This window comes from Rana temporaria, chromosome 1 (assembly GCF_905171775.1).
Source record: "Rana temporaria chromosome 1, aRanTem1.1, whole genome shotgun sequence".
NCBI classification, from domain to species: domain Eukaryota; kingdom Metazoa; phylum Chordata; class Amphibia; order Anura; family Ranidae; genus Rana; species Rana temporaria.
This window is the reverse complement of record NC_053489.1, coordinates 349,598,947-349,618,946: the sequence shown is the minus strand read 5'-3', so window position 1 is coordinate 349,618,946 and position 20,000 is coordinate 349,598,947. Positions and strand designations below refer to the sequence as shown.

At 43.9% G+C, this 20,000-nt stretch overlaps 1 protein-coding gene across 5 annotated transcripts in view; it reads left to right on the top strand.

Moving 5' to 3' along the window:
- The window catches only part of GATAD2A (GATA zinc finger domain containing 2A), a 111,795-nt gene that overhangs the window by 69,737 nt on the left and 22,058 nt on the right, over window positions 1-20,000 (top strand). For all 5 annotated transcript variants that reach the window (XM_040320581.1, XM_040320586.1, XM_040320614.1 and 2 more), the window contains 4 exons: window positions 2,162-2,409; window positions 16,863-16,989; window positions 17,809-17,949; window positions 18,086-18,199. In XM_040320581.1, coding sequence (XP_040176515.1) covers window positions 2,162-2,409; window positions 16,863-16,989; window positions 17,809-17,949; window positions 18,086-18,199 — 630 coding nt within the window. The remainder of the gene's footprint in view (window positions 1-2,161; window positions 2,410-16,862; window positions 16,990-17,808; window positions 17,950-18,085; window positions 18,200-20,000) is intronic.

Sequence of the window (20,000 nt, the reverse complement as noted above, 5' to 3'; positions counted from 1 at the left end):
AGTTTATTCAGCATGAAATTTGAGCTTTAGTTATGTAAAATGAGGCTGTATTTTCTGTAATATTTAAATTTTTGGTAAACTCATTCAATGAATCCAAGCTTTGCAAGCTGAGAGAACATGCACTGCATTGATGATGCATTCACAGAAGTTCACAGTAATGATGATAAAATATTCCTTTATCCAATTGTTTTGCAAATCTATGTACACTACAAACTGTATAATTAAATCGGTTCTGATATCGCTGTTTTACTAACCTGACAGCTTAATATTCTAAATGGGAAACCTTCATTTTGTTTGCAAATATTATGGATTCTAACTACCAGCAAGAATAAGTCCTTACATTTTAACCACTTGCTTACTGTTACACATATACCCCCTTCCTGCCCAGGTGAAATTTCAGCTTTCAGCACTGTCACGCTTTGAATGACATTTGCGCGGTTGTGCGACGTGGCTCCCAAACATAATTGCCGTCCTCCCCCCCCCCCCCCCCCCCCCCCCCACAAATAGAGCTTTCTTTTGGTGGTATTTGATCATATCTGCTGTTTTATTTTTTGTGATATACTTTTTGCTATAATAAATATCCAATCCAGTTGAGGCCGATAAGTATTTTTCTACATATTTTTGTTAAAAATAACAATCGCAGTAAGCAGTGATTGGTTTGCGCAAACGTTATAGTGCCTACAAAATAGGGGATAGAATTATGACTTTTTTTTTTATTATTATTTTTTTACTAGTAATGGTGGCGATCTGTGATTTTTGTCAGGACTGCGATATTGCGGCGGACACATTGGACACTTTTGACAAATTTTTGGGACATTCACATTTATTCAGCGTACAGTGCTATAAATATGCACTGATTACTGTATACAGTGCCTTGCGAAAGTATTCGGCCCCCACACACCATTGGTCTCCTCTCACTGACAGTTTACACACAGAGATCCATGTCCCTGTCTCTGTGACTGCCGATCGCGGGTGCCTAGCGGACATCGCGGCCGCCAGGCATGCGCATCGGCACCTGAGTGACGCGGCAGGCCGGCGGTGCTCACGCACCCCCCAGTGGCCGGAGGCCATATCTAGACGGCCTCCCGGAATTTTAGAGCCACATTGTGGCCGTAAAAACTCGTCGCCGGGTGGGAAGTGGTTAAAGAGCACCTGTCATTTTCAAATCCATCATGGCAGCACCTGTTAGCAGGCATCCACTCACCTGCTGCTGCCACATCCCTCACCTTGTCACTGCTGCATCACCGGCCGTCTATAAAGTTAATGGGACGGTCGGTGAGTCAAGAGCAGGATAGAGACGACATTGCTTTTTTTTTTTTTTTTTTTAATCAAGTCTTTTTACTAGTGATTTACATAGACATGATTTAAATCAAATCCACCCTGAAATCCATTTATGTCTTGGGGTCACTAAAGGATTTTTTTTTTTTTTAGCTAAATAGCTTCTTTTACCTTACTGCAGTCCTGGTTTCATGTCCTCATTGTTCGTTTTTGCTTTGATGTTGCTGTAATTCTCCTCTGTTCTGGACACTTCCTGGTTGTCTGTTTCCTGATCACCACAGTACTGGGAGATTTCTCACGGTGGTCACTAATCAAGGAGGTGTGATTACTGTGTGTAAAACGAAACTGGATTGGTGCTGAGGGGTTTTAGACAAAGCTTCACTGCCCTGCCCTGGCTCTTCTGGCTCTGTACATCAGAGAACCAGGAAACGGCAAAAACGAAACTAAACTGTAGGTACATTTATATGATTTGTTTTTTATCTATTTTTAATAATTTTTAAAAGGAATCGGTTAACTATTATGTCTCTATACCCTGTAAACAGTCATTTCAGCTAAAACATTTTTTTCCTTTAGTGACCCTTTAAATGTTTGATCTTGTTGAGAAATCACTTCGTAAAACCCTACCCTAGCATTTCAAGCCATGGCTTTCTTGAGTAAGGGAAGATGATTAATGTAGCATTTACTTCCTGGAATCTATCTTGCCTGAGATGGCCCCCCCTTTTTTTTCAGATGAAAATAAAGCCCCCAAATTCTCCTGGGATGTATGACATTGGGGCCTAGGTCAGAAACCTGCAACATATGAATGATTTTTGCCAAAAATGATCTCGTACATAATTCAAGTGTCTGTATTGTAGTAATTCATATGCATGGTATTTATTTGCAGGACAACATGGCAGATGAACCATGCCGGACGACTCGTAGCCAGAAAAGGGCTTTGGAACGAGAGGTGACACAAAATGACGTTGACCATAAGAAAATCAAACTGGAGAAAGGACCTGTAGATGGGGATCTTATGATAAAGACAGAGTCTGGCAAAGTTCCTGGACTGCTGAAAAGTGGGGAGGTGAAAGCAACTATAAAAGTGGAGGTACCGACGGGAGATGAACCAATGGATATGAGCACCTCAAAAAGGTAATATTGGAACACTGTAGATATCGGTTTATGTAGTCTGCTGTGACATGTTAACATGTTCAGTTAAAGTTTGTGTTTAGCTGAATGTTTTCACAGCTTACAAGGCAATCTTTAAGGGGTTAGAGGTCTGTTCCTATAATGTATACACATTTTACAAGTAATTTATTTGGGTGTACAGGTTATTTTAGCAGGCAAAGTTTAAACACTGCATTTACATCAAAAACGTGATGCTTGCACATGGGAAGAGTAACTTTTAAAATAGTTTTGCATATATACTTGTAACTACGCCGGATTCGGCAATCCAGAAAAAAATATTGCCCTAATCTTACTATGCATAACTTAACCAATTCTAGCACTTCTCTCCTACATGTAAAAATCATTCTTTTTGCAAAAAAAAAAAATGTAGAACCACCAAACATTATATATGCGTTTTTTTTTTTTTTTGCTTTTTAGCAAAGACCCCAGAGAATAAAATGGCGGTCGTTTGCAATTTTCTGTCAAACTGTATTTGCGCAGCAACTTTAACGCAATTATTTTTGGAGAAAACATATTTTAATGAATTCCATCCTAGTTATGCCAATTTTTTGGTAAAATATAAAAGATGTTGCGCCAACTAAATCTATGCCAAACATGTCGCGCTTTAGAATTTTGCACATTCGTGGAGGCCGGACTCGCCCATCAACACTAACTGGGGAAATTGAGCAATTTTCTTTGCTTTTTATGTGCTTGTCCAGTTCCAAAGCTGTGCCTGTGCTGTCACGTGTTTTTGTTTGGTGTTTTGTTCACAAATAATAAGGCTTGGTGTCTGTCATCAGAAAATCTGAGTGAGAAAATATAATCTTTCTCCTTTTTTTTTTTTCGCATTCCAAATAATGTTTGGCAGCTGGTGCATAGAACAGTTTTATCAATACCAGCATGCAGGATTAAAGCCATGTTACCTGAAAAATTTAACAGCCTCTTAATTTCTCATGTCAGACTGAAGAGCTGTTTGTTAATATGGTCCCCAAGCAAGGTGCTTATAATTTATCTGTTCATTGCAGTAGAAATTGATTCTCTGGTAGGTGACTCCATGTAAAAATGCTGCACATCCTGTTTGATTTTTTTCATACTCTACAAAGTAACTTTTTTTTTTTTTTTTTTACATGGGGCTTGTTCACACCAGATGCAGTTCAGTGCATTTTTATTCTGCATCAAAAACGCATGGACAATAGTTTTAAAATGGATTCCAATAGTCCTAGGTCACACCAGTGCAGTCAACAAAAGTACAACATGTTGCTTTTTTTTTTCTGTATGGTACACATCTGGAGCACAGCGGAACACACTAATTGGACTATAGCAGTAAACTGCTGTGCATTAAGAAGCCTTCACTAGCACCTGAGGAGGCCTGAAATTTAAAAACACTTTCCGTATGCAAATGTCAATACTACTTGCCATGTCGGGTGGAAGCTTGCTCCCTTCTATATTTTTTCCAGTAATGGTGCACTTCATAGGCATTTATAAAAATTTGCCACCAGGGATTTGGCATTTTTAAATGGATTTGTACAAGAAAGCAAAGCACACTAAAACTTTATTAAACAGAAATCTAATGCACTCACGTTAACCAGATCAGGTGTGTGCCTTTTTATGGTTTAATAATTTGTATTAGGCCTTGTACACACGACCGAACATGTCCGCTGAAACTGGCCCGTCGGACCAGTTTCCGCGGACATGTCCGACCGTGTGTAGGGCCTACCGGATAGTTTTCCGGCCTAGCAGACAGGTTTCCAGCGGACAAAAGTTTCTTACCATCATAAGAAACTTGTCTGCTGGAGCCTGTCCGTCGGACATGTCCGATGGTTAGTACGACTCATCGGACATGTCCGCTGGCCCGAAATCCCACGCATGCGTCGAAAGTGATTCGACACATGCGTGGAAGCATTAAACTTCCTGGTTCGCGCACGTCGCCGCCACGTCACCGCGTATTCTGTCTGCGGGTAATTTGGTCTGATGGTATGTACACACATCAGACCAAAAGATCCCAGCAGACATGTCCGATGAAAACGGTCCGCGGACCGTTTTCATCGGACATGTCTGGTCGTGTGTACGAGGCCTTAAAGTTTTGCAGTATAACTCGCAAAGATATCAACTTTCAACTTAAAATGAGCTTTACCATCAGGGTTACATGGTAGTGAACCGTTACAAGGTGTGTGTGCCTTTTTTAAAGGGTTGTAAAGTCGCAAGTTTTTTTTATCTTAATGAATTCTATGCATTAAAATAAAAAGCTTTCTGAGCCCCGTCTCTGTCCAGCGATGTCCTCTAGTGTCTTGGCCCGGACTCTTCCTGCTGATAGGCTGAGATGGTCAAAGTCAGCTTGCTAATCAGGAGAGAGAGAGAGAGAGAGAGAGGGGGGGGGGTGTGAGGCCAGGCCGTGGCTCTCTGCCTGAATGGACACAGGGAGCTGTGACTTGGCTCAGGTTTCCCATAGCAAGCTTCTTTCTGTGAGGGCACTCAACAGGAGAGCCAAGAGCACAGGAGAGGCACCTAAGAGGAGGATCCAGACTGCTCTGTGCAAATCCACTGCACACGGGAGTCGAGTATAACATGTTTATTTGTATAGAAAAAAAGGAGACTTTACAATCACTTTAAACATCCCACACACAGTACTGTCCAAAAGTTTTAGGTAGGTGTGAAGAAATGCTGTAAAGTAAAAATGCTTTTCAAAAATATAAATTTTAATTGTTTGCATTTTGTAAATTGATAAAAAAAAAAGTGAGCAAATTGATTGGATAAGAAAAATCAAAATCCAATCAATATTTGGTGTGACCATGCTTTTGGCTTCATGCCAGCTCCAATTCTTACACTTGCACACTTTTTGCACTTGCACAATGTCAGGGATTTTGTTGGCTCAGAGTCGAATGTATGATTAAAGCCTCATACACACGATCGCACTTCCATCCGACAAATCCGTGGAGTTTTGTCCAGAGGGCGTTGGCCGTGAACTTGTTCTGCATTCAGACGGCAGAACTTTTTCAGCCAACATACACACAACTACGTTGTTGAGTTCTTTAGCGCTACCTTTTGGGCAACGTCTGCTACTGTTGTCTGATGGTTAGCATTGGTTCGGAGCATGCGTGTATGTACTTTGGATTTTAGTCCAGGGATTTGTGTACACATGATCGGATAATCTGATGGAACCCATTTGTTGTCTGACAATTTGAGAGCATGACCATCCAACATTTGTTGTCGGAATATCCGATCGTGTGGGGCTTTACTATGGCAAGACTGAGCACAGCAAGAAGACACAAGGTTGGTTATACTGCATTTCTAAGGTCTATTCAAGGCTAAGATTTCAACGTGCTGTTCAGGCTCTTTTGAAGAAGCAGAAAGAAACATTGTGGACTGTAGACACAGTGGTTGGCCGAGAAATTTTAATGCAGCGGAGGAAAGAGGCATCATACTTCCTGTCATCAGCAGTTGTCCAGGAGTGCCATCGGCACAAAACGGGTAGAAACCAATGGGACCCGCATACACCCATCTACTGTCCAAAGAAGTCAGGCCAAGTGGTCTTCGTTGAAGAATTGTGGCACCCCCCCAAAGGAGAAACTATGCTAAGGGACTCAACTATGCAGAAAAACATAGGAATTGGCATGTAGAAAAATGGCTGCAGATGCTCTGGACTGACAAGTCAAAATTTTGATTTGGCTGTAGCAGGAGGCAGTTTGTTCGCCAAGGGGCTGTAGACTGGTGCAATGCGTGTCTGCAGGTAACAGTGAATCATGGTGGAGGTTCCTTGCAAGTTTGAGAATGCATTTCTGTAAATGGTGCTGAAGAATTGACCAGAATCAATGGTGTCCTCAATACTGAGAAATGCAGGCAGATACTTATCCATCGTGCAATACCAACAGGGAGGCGTGCGATTAGCCCCAAATTTATTCTGCATCAGGATAACAACCCCAAACATAGACTATGGGGTTGATGCAATATCTAGTGCAGCTATGTACAGAAACCAATTGGCTTCCAGGTGTTTGTCAAAGCTTAATTGAACATGGGTCGAATTTCGAAATAGTTTTCTTTAGAAACTCTAATCGAATAAGTTTTTGTTCGTATTTCGCACCATTAGTGAGCTGCAGCAACAGCCGATTTTCGTGCGACCATCGAATTTGAGTAATCGGACATGTTAGAAATTTTTTGAAAAACAAACCATTTTTCTAATAAATGATGGAAGAATCGTGCGAGAAATGTAATCGAAAAAGAAATGGGCATGTGTAAGAAAAGAAAATTCCCGGTAAGCAAAGATTCCCAGCCACAAATTTTCTGTAGCAACATGAGGTGTAATTGAAGGTTTGGTTGGTCGAATTTTGAAATCTATGGTGGCACCATCGGATCACAAAACGCACACATTTGCAGAAGAAAATTCTTTCGAAATTCGACAATGTGTGGCCAGCCTTAGAAGCAGATTGGCTACCATGCAAAGCTGCCCCAGATTTTGCACTGTCCAGTTTTAATAAATCATGCCCGATGTCTTTAAGAACTATCTTAAGCATAAAGACTAAGGAGTCCTGGAAGTGATGGTTTGGCCCCTACAGAGCCCTGATCTCAACATCATCGTGTCTGTCTGGGATTGCATGAAGAGACAGAAGGATTTAAGGCAGCCTACATCCACAGAAGATTTTGTGGTTAGTTCTCCAAAATGTTTGGGACAACCTACTTGCCAAGTTCCTTCAAAAACTGCAAGTGTACCTAGAAGAAATGATGTTGTTTTGAAGGCAAAGGGTGGTCACACCAAAAATTGGATTATAATATCTCTTCTGTTGATTTACTTTTACATTTGGAGTGGACCCCAGTGTCACTAAAGTAGTGCAAGATTTCCTCCATCAGGTGAGTGAAATCTTCTGGCTGGTTAGTAGATGGAAGCACTCCTGTGCCTGTCTGTTAAAACCACCAGGTAGAGGAAGGCTGCAGTGACTCCTGATGGGTATAAAAGTGCTGGATACTCGGGACAGTGGGGCGGTTACCATGGAAACATGTTTCAGGGGCAGATCCCTCTTTGTCAGGCCTAAAGGTAACCGGAGATAACAATATAAAGTCTGTGGTTGGATAATACTTTAAGGTCAGACAATCGTAAAGGCATAGTTCACCTTTACCAAAAAATGCACGTTTTTGGGGGCATGTCCAACTTTCTCAAGTCTCCTTAAAGGGCACGCGTTGACGAAATGCGAGTAGTCACGGCATCCCAGGAAGGTTGATCAGGCAGTAGCCAGGAATCCTACATACGCTGACAGTGCTTTGTGAGCTCCATAGTGGAACATACTCCAGCAGGGAGTAAATGTAAATGTGTTTACAGGGGAAACTCAGAATTTTGAATATCGTGCAAAAGTTAATTTCACTAATGCAACTTAAAAGGTGAAACTAATATATGAGATAGACTCATTGCATGCAAAGCAAGATAGTTCAAGCCGTGATTTGTCATAATTGTGATGATTATGGCTTGCAGCAAAAAATTTGAATATTACATGCAACCAATAAAACAAGGATTGTACATAGAACCATATCGGACCTCCTGAAAATTATAAGCATGCATATGTACTCAGTTTGGGCCCCTTTTGCAGCAATTACTGCCTCGGTGCGGTGTGGCATGGAAGCTATCAGCCTGTGGCACTGCTATGGAAGACCAGGATGCTTCAGTAGCGGCCTTCAGCTCTTCTGCATTGTTTGGTCTCTTATCTTTCTCTTGGCAATGCCCCATAGATTCTCCCCTTTTGGTTCAGGTCAGGCGAGTTTTCTGGCCAATCAAGCACAGTAATCCCATGGTCATTGAACCAGGTTTTGGTGCTTTTGGCATCCCCATACAGCTAGTCTGCGGAAAGAAGCATGAAGTGCTCCAAAATCTCCTGGTAGACGGCTGCGTTGACCCTGGACTTAATGAAGCACATTGGACCAACACCAGCAGATGACATGGCTCCCCGAATCAACCCAGACTGTGGAAACTTTACACTGGACTTCAAGCATCTTGCAGTGTGTGCCTCTCCATTCTTCTTCCATACTCTGGCTCCTTGGTTTCCAAATGAGATGCAAAATTTGCTCTGATCAGAAAAGAGGACTTTGGACCACTGAGCACCAGACCAGGTCTGTTTTTCTTTAGCCCAGGTAAGACGCTTCTGATGTTTGTTGTTCAGGAGTGGCTTGACAAGAGGAATATGACATTTGAAGCCCATGTCCAGAATCTGTCTGTGTGTGGTGGCTCCAGCCTCAGTCCACTCCTTGTGAAAGTCCCCCAACACTTTTGAATGGCCTTTTCCTGACAATCCTCTCCATTCTGTGGTCATCACTGCTGCTTTTACACCTTTTTTCTTCCACACTTTTCCCTTCAACTTTCCAGTAATGTGCTTTGATACAGCACTTTGGGAACATCCCATTTCTTTTGCAATTGCCTTTTTTGAGGGTTTCCCTCCTTATAGAGGGTGTCAATGATGGTTTTCTGCACAGCTGTTAGGCCAGCAGTCTTTCCCATGATTGTGATTCCCACTGAACCAGACTGAGAGACCATTTAAAGCACAGGTAGCGATCCCTCCAGGCCATTTCATGTGGCTCTCGCACCTCTTCAGCAGCATGAGAGCTATGGTCCTCCTCTCCAGACCTTTATTTCTGCTTTCAAGCAATGCATACAGATTCTTGCCAGCAGCAGCATAAGATTAGGGGGGTGCACTGTGATGGAAGGGAGAGTGGGGGACTCAACTTCTGATGGTGGAGTGGCTCTTGACATCCAATATAAGGGGAGGGGATGCGCTGGACATCTAATACAACCAGCCCTTTTGAGGGCAATAAATGCTGATGCGGCCCACGATTAAAATTTGAGTTTGCACCCTTGATTTAAAGGCTCAGGAACCCTTTGTAGGTGTTATGGCTTAATTATCTGATTAGAGTGGGACACCTTGAGCCTAGAATATTGCACCTTTTCACAATATTCGAATTTTCTGAGATTGTGGAATTGGGGTTTTCATGAGCTGCAAGCCATAATCCTCACAATTATGACAAATCACGGCTTGGACCATCTTGCTTTGCATGTAATGAGTCTATCTCATATATTAGTTTCACCTTTTTAGTTGTATTAGTGAATTAAATGCACTTTTGCACGATTATTCAATTTTTTTGAGTTTCACCTGTATATCCCCTGGCTGCCTGCAGCAAGAGAGGCTGTAATAATACACATTGTAGCCCTAGCCGGGATTCTTCTGTGATCTACATGGGATGCGTAACCACTTGCTGACCAGGCTTTTTCTGGCACTTTTTGTTTACAGATGTTTTTTTTTTTTTTGCAGAGACCCTAGGAAAAAAAATAACCATTGTACCAAATTCTTTTTTTTGTGTCTCACAGTATTTGTAAACACCCTTTTTTTTTAGGGGAAAAATGCACTGAATAATGAATTGAACAAAACACAATATTCCTAATTTACATATTTGTGCGCAATGTATTTTTATCTGTTTTTTTATTTTTTTGGATCGCTGCTTCCTTTTACAAGAAATGTAAACATCCCATGTAATAGAACTAAGAGTAACAGGTTCTCTTTATGACCCCAAGTCTCCTTTACATTTTTTTTAAAAGCAGAAGATCAAAAAAATAAATAAAAAAAAAATACATGTGGGAACTACTTGCTTTTTAAATAAAGGATTATTTACTTCCAGCCTGTAGTGGAAGTGATGTCGCTTCGGTCCTTCAAGGCCATAGAGGCGATCAAAGATGAACTCTTTGTTTGACTATGGACGTCCCCTCCTGCCGCTTCGTAAACCATTCCAGTTGCTCGTAACTATTTCAGGTGAGGGCCAGCCGCTGGTTGCAAAAAAAAACCGATACTGGGATTATGACTGATATCTTCAGCCATAATCCCTGTAAACCACTTGCAGACTGCAACGTATATATTCGTATTGTGGTCTGCAATTGGATAAAGGCCTTATCTGGTTAATGTGTGTGCATTTTATTTATCTTTTAAATTGAATAAAGTGTGTTACTTGTGCATTTCCTTTTGTTCTCATGTTTTGAAGCCTATGCATTCCCATGTGGGTAATCCCAGGGAGAGCTACAGATGAACGAATGTGAGGGGAGGACATATGTCAATGTTTTCTGAAGCTATTTATAAAGGATACTTCAGCACCATAAGTAGAAAAACGATTCTTGTTTCTGTGTGGACTTTGTACAAAATGTATTTTGTATGCATTGTATTGTTAGGCGTGTTCCTGTCTTTTTGGTGGGGAGATGCCTCATCACATCTTGTGTGGTCATTGCAACAGAAGTAAGTGAACAACAAAAACCCTGACAAGAATTTTGTAGCCTCCAGCACGGTTATCAAAAAGTCAGACTTCATAAGAAGCCTGTTTTTTATTTGAAGTGCCTTATTCAATTCCTGCCCAGGTGACCACACAAGAAGTTGGAGGCGGTCTCCAACGTGTAGACAGATGACCACAAAAAGCTTGCCCAACACGTACACCCGTTTTTTCTTAGGTATACGTTCCCCCCCCCCCCCTTTTTTTTTGGTTCATTCTTTTGCCCTGTTTTGCACTCTGGAGTTCCTGTACTCTGGAGATTTTTTTGCAAATTTTTTCCTTTTTTATTATTTTGTTCTTGCATTTTGAATCCTGTGATTCTTCTATCAACAGCCGACTGGGTGACAGGCTGGGTCTTGACTCTTGTTGTCCCCCCCATGTTCTGCCTTCGAGCATGTGCCGGCCCTCAGCTCTGGGTTGTCCACGACAGGCTCCAGGGGCGGCCGGGGAACTACATGTTCCAGGACACACATATGACCGGTCTCTATGGCCGACAGCCATGCCGCTAGTGGACGTTGGTTCTGTCCGGGATACCTCCAGCCAGTAGTGGCCCCTTGCCCTGGCAAGGTGGTATGGCTGGTGTTTTCCCTGGGGAGGTCGACTGAGGATCCGCCCTGCTTTCCTCTCTCCCTTTCCTCTCCCTCCTTCCCCAGACTGGATAGTGACTGTGAGGGGGGGCTTCCTGGGGCTTCTTTATTACCATCTGGGACCCGTGTGTTGTGGGGGACTGTGCTTTTACTCTGGGGGGTGCTGCTGTGTAGTGAGAGGTGTTTGGTGCATCACTGGGGAATTTAAACTGCGCCACGGCCGCCATTTTGCCGTGGTCGCAGTTTACATAGCTTGGCGGCCATTTTCCTGTAGCCCGCTGGTGATTTTTACCTCATACAGCGGCCATCTTGGAAATGTCTTGGCCTCTTGTGTCAGTTTTAGCACTTCAAAACGCCGCAAATCTTCCCTGAGGTGACAGACGCAGCACAGCCAGCACATCAGAGCACACCTCTGGTTTTCAGCTCTCTCTGCAGCCGGGTGGGGTGGTGAGTCCCTGGGAGGCCTCTGCTTCTATTTTTGCAGCCAGGAGGTGACCGGTGGGTTGTTCTGCCTACTTCTAAGTAATTTGTTTTATGTAAATAAATATTGTTTTTTATACCTATTTGGTCTCCTATCAGTGCCGTGAAAGTCCCAACCCCTTTTCCTTTGACCTATGTTTATTGATGCCACTGGGCCTCAAGCAGCCTATGACACTTTACCAATTGGGTCTCCCTTTTTACAATTTGTTGGAGCTCTTATTTCTGCGGTGCGTGATACTCATAAACTTGAGGATTTGGCGGGGGCACCAGATTTGCCGGTCCCTTTTGGGTTCCACAAACCGCCTAGCACCGCAAAAGTATTTCCCTGTATTCCATATTTGGAACAATTGCTATGTAAGGAATGGGACACGCCAGAGTTTTTGCTGTTCCCAAAAACTTTGCGGTCCGTTATCCCTTTGAGGAGGACTTTTTGAAAACGTGGGTCTCTCCTCCATCAGTGGACCCTCCCGTGTCCAGACTGAGTAAAGCCACCACATTGCCTGTGGAAGGGGCTCCCGCTTTTACGGACCCCACCGATAGAGCGGGCCACAACCTCCACTCTCCTATGTTCACAGTTGTGGGTTCGGCTGTGAGGCCGGTTGTGGCCGGGTCTCTGGTGTCGCAGACACTGACTGAACGGGCAAAGTTGTTGCTGCAGAAGCTGGAGGAGCAGGATGCTTCCGAGACCTGCAAGGACCTGGCTGAACAGTTGGTTCAGGGTCTAAAATGTGTCTGTGAGTCGCCCCTGGATACGCTTCCCTTGCTTTCCAGAGCCTCCGCCTATGCGGTGGTACTACGCCGCCTTGTGTGGCTGAAATGCTGGTCTACGGACCAATCCTCCAAGAAGGCCTTGGTGGATTTGCCCTTTAAGGGTGAGGGGCTTTTTGGGGGCATCCCTGGATGAAATCATTAAGGATGCCACTGGTGGTAAGAGCACACTGCTCCCACAGTCTGGGAAGGGCAAGGAGCCTCGCCGTAGGCAAGGGCCCTCTTTTACTACCCCAAAGCGTTTTTTTCGTGCGGCGGAAAAAAGTGTGCAAGGTGCCAAGGCGCCCGCTGCAGGGCAGAAGCGCCCCTGGTTCCGCAAGCCTGCGGACAAACCTGCTTCCGCATGAAGGTCTGCCCCTGCCCGTTTCTCGTGAATTTGCGGCTCGGTGGAGGTCTCCTCTCCGACCGTTGGATTTGAGAAGTAGTTTCCTCGGGGTACAAGAAAGTTTCTCTCTTGTCCACCAAACAGATTCTTTCCTTCCAACCTCCTAGCTTCCTCCGGTTCGCCGGCAGGCTCTGTTAGGGGCTGTCCAGGATCTTCTGGTCAGGGGGGTGATTGTACCAGTTCCCTCGTTGGAACGGTTTCAGGGGTTTTACTCCAATCTGTTCGTAGTACCCAAGAAGGAAGGGGTCCGTCCAATCCTGGACCTCAAGGCCCTCATTTTCTTTGTCAAAGTGCAAAAATTCCGGATGGAGTCGCTTCGCTCGGTAATAGCAGCACTCCATCGGGGGGACTTCATGGCGTCCTTGGATATCATGGACGCATACCTACATGTTCCCATATGCACGAAGCACCAGAGGTTTCTGCGCTTTGCGATTGGAGAGGACCACTTTAAATTTGTGGCCCTCACGTTCGGCCTGGCCTCGGCACCATGGGTTTTCAACAAGGTGCTTGCCCCGATACTGGCCCTGCTGAGACAGCGAGGGATCGCTATCGTGGGATATCTGGACGACCTTCTCCTGAGAGCTTCCTTAGGCTCAGAGTTGGAAGAGGACGTCGTCTATCACGTGTCGGACTCTTCAAGAGTTCGGCTGGCTTCTGAATATCCAGAAGTCGGTGTTGGTTTCGTCTCTGCGTCTGGAATACCTAGGACTAGTCCTGGATTCCACAGAGGCGAGAGTTTTTCTCCCAACAGAAAAACTCCAGACGCTGCATTCTGCTGTACAGCAGTTGTTGACCCAGAAGTGGTCGTCTCTTCGATTCTGCATGAGGGTTGAGGGTCTGATGGTGGCCTCTTTCGAGGCTGTGCCTTATGCCCAATTCCACACCAGGGAACTACAGAAGGAGATTCTGTCATGTTGGGACAAGCTCCCGTCTTCTCTGGATTACCAGATTCCGTTGAGTCAACTGGTCAGGTCTTCCCTGGTATGGTGGCTGACGTCTCCGGTGCTTCGGACCAGGAAGTCTTTTCTGCCGTGCCAATGGACAGTGGTCACGACGTATGCCAGCCTCTCCGGCTGGGGGGGGCGTTTGGGGCACCTAGTCAGCCCAGGGGCGCTGGACTCAAGCGGAGTCCCGCCTTTCGATCAATGTCCTGGAGCTCCGAGCAATCAAGCTGTGCCTTGCTAGGTGGTCCCTGGAGCTGCAGGGCAGACCGGTCAGGATCCAGTCCGACGTCAATCATCAGGGAGGCACACGGAGTTCGGCTGCAGCGACGGAGGTCGCGCACATCCTTCGGTGGACCGAAAGGTCCGTTCCGGCTCTGTCGGCCGTGTACATTCCGCGAGTACACAATTGGCAAGCCGACTTCCTAAGTCGCCAAACACTAGACTAGACCAAGGAGAGTGGTCACTTCACCCGGAGGTGTTTCAGAGTCTGTGCCGAAAGTGGGACACTCCAGACGTGGACCTTCTAGCGTCCCGCCTCAATCGGAAGGTGCCACGGTTCATGGCCAGGTCAAAGGACCCCTGGGCGGATGCGTCAGAAGCGTTGGTGGCACCTTGGGGTCACTATCGCCTGATTTATGCCTTCCCTCCTCTGAAACTTCTTCCTCGCCTGCTGCGCAGAGTGGAAGCTGAGGGGATTCCGACAATCCTGATCGCCCCAGACTTGCCGCGCCGCTCCTGGTACGCGGACCTGGTGCGTCTGGTGGCAGACGTCCCCTGGCGTCTACCCTTGAGAGAAGATCTTCTGTCGCAGGGTCCGATCTTCCTCCCTGATTTACAGTCGCTGGCCTTAACGGCATGGCTGTTGAGAGCCAGGTTCTAAATGACCGAGGCCTATCTGGCTCGGTGGTCTCTACCATGCTGCGTGCACGGAAGTCTACCTCACGTTGGATTTATCATCGTACGTGGATGGTTTGTATCTCTATGTGTGAGGAGATGAAGTGGCACCCTCGTTCTTACGTAGTGTCCAGGATTCTGCTGTTTTTACAGCGGGGAGTGGATCAGGCTCTCGCCTTGAGTACGGTTAAGAGTCAGATTTTGGCTCTGGCCGTTTACTTTCAGCGACCCTTGGCGGCGCACTCCTTGGTGCGTACGTTTGTACAGGGGGTACGACATGTGGCCCCTCCGGTGTGCCATCCGCTGCCCCCATGGGACTTGAATTTAGTCCTTTCGGTGCTTCAGGATGCTCCCTTTGAGGACATCCGAAAGATCCCTTTGTTGACTGTCACAGAAGGTGTTTTTTTCTGGTAGCAATTACCTCGATCAGACGAGTATCTGAACTGGCAGCCTTGTCTTGCAAGGCTCCCTACTTGGTCATCCATAAGGATAAGGTGGTACTGCGACCTCAGCAGTCCTTTCTCCCGAAGGTCGTTTCGGCTTTTCACATTAATGAGGACATTGTTCTTACATCCTTATGTCCTCAGCCGAAAAACCAGAAGGAGGCCACTTTACATTCCCTGGATGTGGTTCGGGCCCTACGAGTGTACTTATCTGCTACGGCTCCGTTCCGGAAGTTGGACTCACTGTCCGTGTTGTTGGCTGGTCCCAAAAAGGGTCTAGCAGTCTCGTCGGCCACCATTTCTAGGTGGATCCGACAGGTTGTGCTTCAGGCCTATGCCCTGAAGGGGCGGGCGCCTCCCTTTCGGGTTATGGCGCATTCGACCAGGGCGATCGGTGCCTCTTGGGCTTTCTGCCATCAAGCCTGTGTTGCAGGTGTGTAAGGCAGCGACCTGGTCGTCGGTCCCCACTTTTTCAAAGTTTTACATGGTGGATGTGAGTGCATCTTCTGATGCCTCCTTCGGCCGCAAGGTGTTACAGGCGGCAGTTTATAGTTGGAGTTCCTCCGTTGAGTAACTCCGGTTTTGTTTGGGGTGTAAGCTTGGTTTGCTGTAGTGTTTTCCCATCCCTCTAATTTTTTTTACACTGCTTGGGGACGTCCCTAAGGTCAAAGGCTGCTGTGTCCGTCCATGAACGGAAGAGAAAATAGGATTTTTGTTCTCACCGTAAAATCCATTTCTCTGAGTTCATGGACGGACACGGCACCCACCCCTCCTTCTGTTTGTACTGCTTGTTAGGAACTGGAGCTGCTAGAGCAGGGTGTGGGTTATACCCGGGGGACCACGCCCCCTGGGAGGAGCTGCACTGAGGAAAGTGTTGTTAACACTTAAAGTGCTTTGTTTCTGCCTAACTCTCCTGAAGGAAGCGGATATAACCCTAAGGTCAAAGGCTGCTGTGTCTCCGTCCATGAACTCAAAGAAATGGATTTTACGGTGAGTACAAAAATCCTATTTTTTTTTTTTTTTTTTTTTTTTATCCTGTCATTAAAATATCTGGTACGTTTTGGATTCATTTTACCAAAGAGACAGGTCAGAGTTTAGCAAATAGGATGAAGCAGTGTTCGCTTTTAAACCCATGTGGATCCAAGAGGAGTGCAGTTGGCATTCATTTCCAAAATTTATTCTCTACTCGTTCGCAAATGAGCCCCATAGTATTTGCTAGCTATTGAAATATATTTAGAACTTGTATGTCATCTAGATTTGCACAGAGTTTGGTTCATGCTGATGTTCAATAATCCTGCTTGTGAATAGCCTTAAACTACACAATTTATTCAGGTTCACTGTGCTTTTCAGGATCTATAATGCAGTGTGCTGAGTTTGTGCATCAGTGTATACAAACAAGCACATGAAGAACATTTGTTTTTAATTGAAGGTGTGCAACCTCTTAATCCTGTGGCCCTAAATGTAACAGTGTCAAGGGCCTCCATTTTTTTTTTTTTTTTTTTACATTATTATTTTAAATTGGCTTTTAGTACCTGTATTATGTTTTACCAACACTTCTCCAGGAAGTTCAACAGGGCAGATAAAGTTTTTGATGCATTTTTTGGTGAACAAAATGCTTGTATTTAAGTTTTTTATTGTGTTTTTCTTCATTCAGTGAGGTGAAGAGGGAAAAGAGGGTTCCTTCTCCTGACGATGTTATTGTGTTATCTGATAATGAACCTTCCAGTCCACGGATGAATGGTCTGTCTAAAACAAAAGAGCCACATTCTGAAACTTTTTTGGTGAGTAGGCTGCATCTTTCTATCTTGCAAAATGCTCCTCCATATAAATATATATATATATACTTTGTGTGTATAAAGTGTGTGGTGTGTTTTTTTTTTTTTTTTTTTTTCCCTTTTTCTTTCTACATCTTGGTTTCCCATTGATTTCAGTGAAAGGTGCGCTTTTGAAGCAGGATGCCAAAGATGCAGCATGCTGTACTTTTCAAAAGTTACCGCACCCACAGTGCACTGGTGTGAAGCGTGCCATAGGATTTAATGGGGAATATTTTTACTGCGGTTTTGGTGAGCTTTAAAATTATTGTAAATGATCACCTTGTAAAACAACCCATTCCGTTAAAAATAGAAAAAACATTTTATGTAAGGATATAAAAATGTTTTTTTGTATCGCATTCCCTGTTTTCACGGCTGCATAAAAACTAGGGGAAGGAAAGCAGCAGTACACTGCTCTTCCCAGAAGCCTGTGGAGGTGAGCAGGCTGAGTTCCCAATATAGCTAGAGAACTGACCATGGTGTGTTCCGCTTAGTGTGGTCAGTTTTTATAGGAAAGCAGAGGGACTGGGAGGCACACCAGGGATTTTAGACAAAGTAAACAATACAAAGAGAACAGGATACTTTTCATACAGGTACATGGTACAGCAGGCATATGAAATGTTGGGTATACTTTTTTTAAGCTGCAAAAAACGCATTTGTTTGAAGGGTCCCAAAACATTTGTTCCTAGAATGTGTATTTTTTTTTTATATCTAAGTAATAAATCTGGGTAAGATTTATTGTTTTAGCCAATTTAAATCTGACATGCATCTTTTGCTGTTTCTCTGTAGCTTTTGCAGAAAAGCAGCCCTGAAGAAAGAGAACGGATTATCAAGCAGCTAAAAGAAGAATTACGGTTAGAAGAAGCAAAACTGGTGCTACTTAAAAAACTCCGTCAGAGTCAAATCCAGAAGGAGACTGCCCCACAGAAGGTAAAAACATATGATTCAGTGATCCTTCTATGGGAGTTTTTATTTGTATTTCAGTTTTACATAACTTCTGTTTTTATTGTATGAAATGAGTACTTGTCAAAGGAGCAAAGGAAGTTCACTTAGTCTGCTCTTGCAGGTGACATCGCGCATCTCTGGCACAGTCATACCACCACCTCTGGTACGAGGTGGACAACAGACGGCCAAGCAATCAAACCAGATAGTTATGCCACCTCTTGTTAGAGGAGCACAGGTAAGCATATTTGCCCTGCCTTTGTTTAACCAAGGACAACAGACTGAAAAACTGCAGTATAACACTGTTAGGGCCAGTTCACACCATAGAAACGCAGTCCAGCTGCGTTCCAGGTGCTTTTTTGGATGTGTGTTTTTGATGCAGTCCAGTGCATTCCTCTCCCTCTTCTTCTTTTTTTTTTTTTTTTTTTTTCCCCTTCATTTTTAAATAAGGACATGTGTGTTCCAGTGTGTTTTTCATGCGTTATTCAACATTCCAATGCAGGATAAAAATGCAAAATTGTTCTATATTTTTTTAATTTTTTTTTCCTCAACTGGAACTCGCTGACTTTGCAAGCTCTGGTGTGAACTGTGCCATTGAAAGCCATATAACCTACTTTCCATGCTTTTTTGATGCATGTACAATATTGAAAGTGGCAGTTGTGTATAATATGGTTTTATAAAGCAGTTTAAAACAGTAGGTCTTAACAGTTATCTGCTCACATAATTTATTAAAAAAAAAAAAATCATCTTTGCCATTCTGAAGCTTCCCTCCAACCACTTTGCATATATATATATACTGTGATTCTGTACTTGCCAAATATGCTGCAGAAATCTCCCTCCACCGAGTCTGGCTGCATCCATTTTAACTGTGGGCACCTGAAGCTTCTGCCTGCTCTCCACCCCCTGCAGCTCTCATTGGTCCTCTTATGACTCATCCCCCCTCCCTTCATGACAGAGCTGTGCATGATCTCCTAAGCCTTAGGCTTTTTCCCAGACCAGAAACAGGAAGTGGGCTGTTTTTAAGGTATTTACTGGCAGAATAATGTTTTACTATCCAAAGTTAAAACGACAAGGGAAGAAGATTTAATAGTTTGAAAGTTGAAAAAAAAAAAAAAAAAAAAGACTGAAGGTATGATTTTAAAGGATCACTAAAGGAAAAAAAATTTACGCTAAATGGCTTCCTTTACCTTACTGCAGTACTGGTTTCATGTCATTATTGTTCGTTTTTGCTTTGAAGTTGCTGTAATTCTGCTGTGATCTCCACACTTCCTGCTTGTCTGGCTCCTTATAACCATAGTACTGGGAGATTTTCACTGTGGTCTAAGCTGTCATTACTGTGTGTCTAAAACTCCTCAGAACCAATCAGATTCATTTTAAAAACAAAACACTGCCCTGGATTTGTTTGTTTTTGTTCTGTGGGTCTCTTTACTTCACATAAACATGAAACCAGTTTAAAACCGTAAGTGAAACTAGAGGCACATTATATGATTGAATTTAATCTATTTTTAAAAGGAATCGGTTAACTTTTATGTCTCTATACCCTGTAAACAGTCATTTCAGCAAAACAAATGTTTTCCTTTAGTGACCCTTTAAGCTTGGAGCTCCGTTTAGTTTAGTTTAGTTTAGTTTAGTTTAGTTTAATGTTTTTTTCCAATACTTGGAGTTCTTGGGTACACCCTTGCTTTACTGCAATATGTGTGTTTACGTTTTATTCACTCTTCAAACTTTTTTCTGTCATGTTTTTTTTTCTTTCCCCCAAGAAATTGTTTCATAAACATTTGACAAAATGTGGTGCAGACACTCCATGAAAAATACTCTAGAGCACTACTGACATACATATACAGGAAAACATTATAGGGATCTGTGGGGTCAGATCAGGTGTCTAGTGGCAAGCCTACAGCCAAATCCCATACTCAAGTAGGGGGACTGGATGTGATGCATCAATGGGTTCCAGACCTTCTTGAATCTGCTCCGTTTATCCTGTAAAATGCTTGCAAAGGTTTTATGCAGCATCTAGTAGATTTATTTTTTTGGTTACC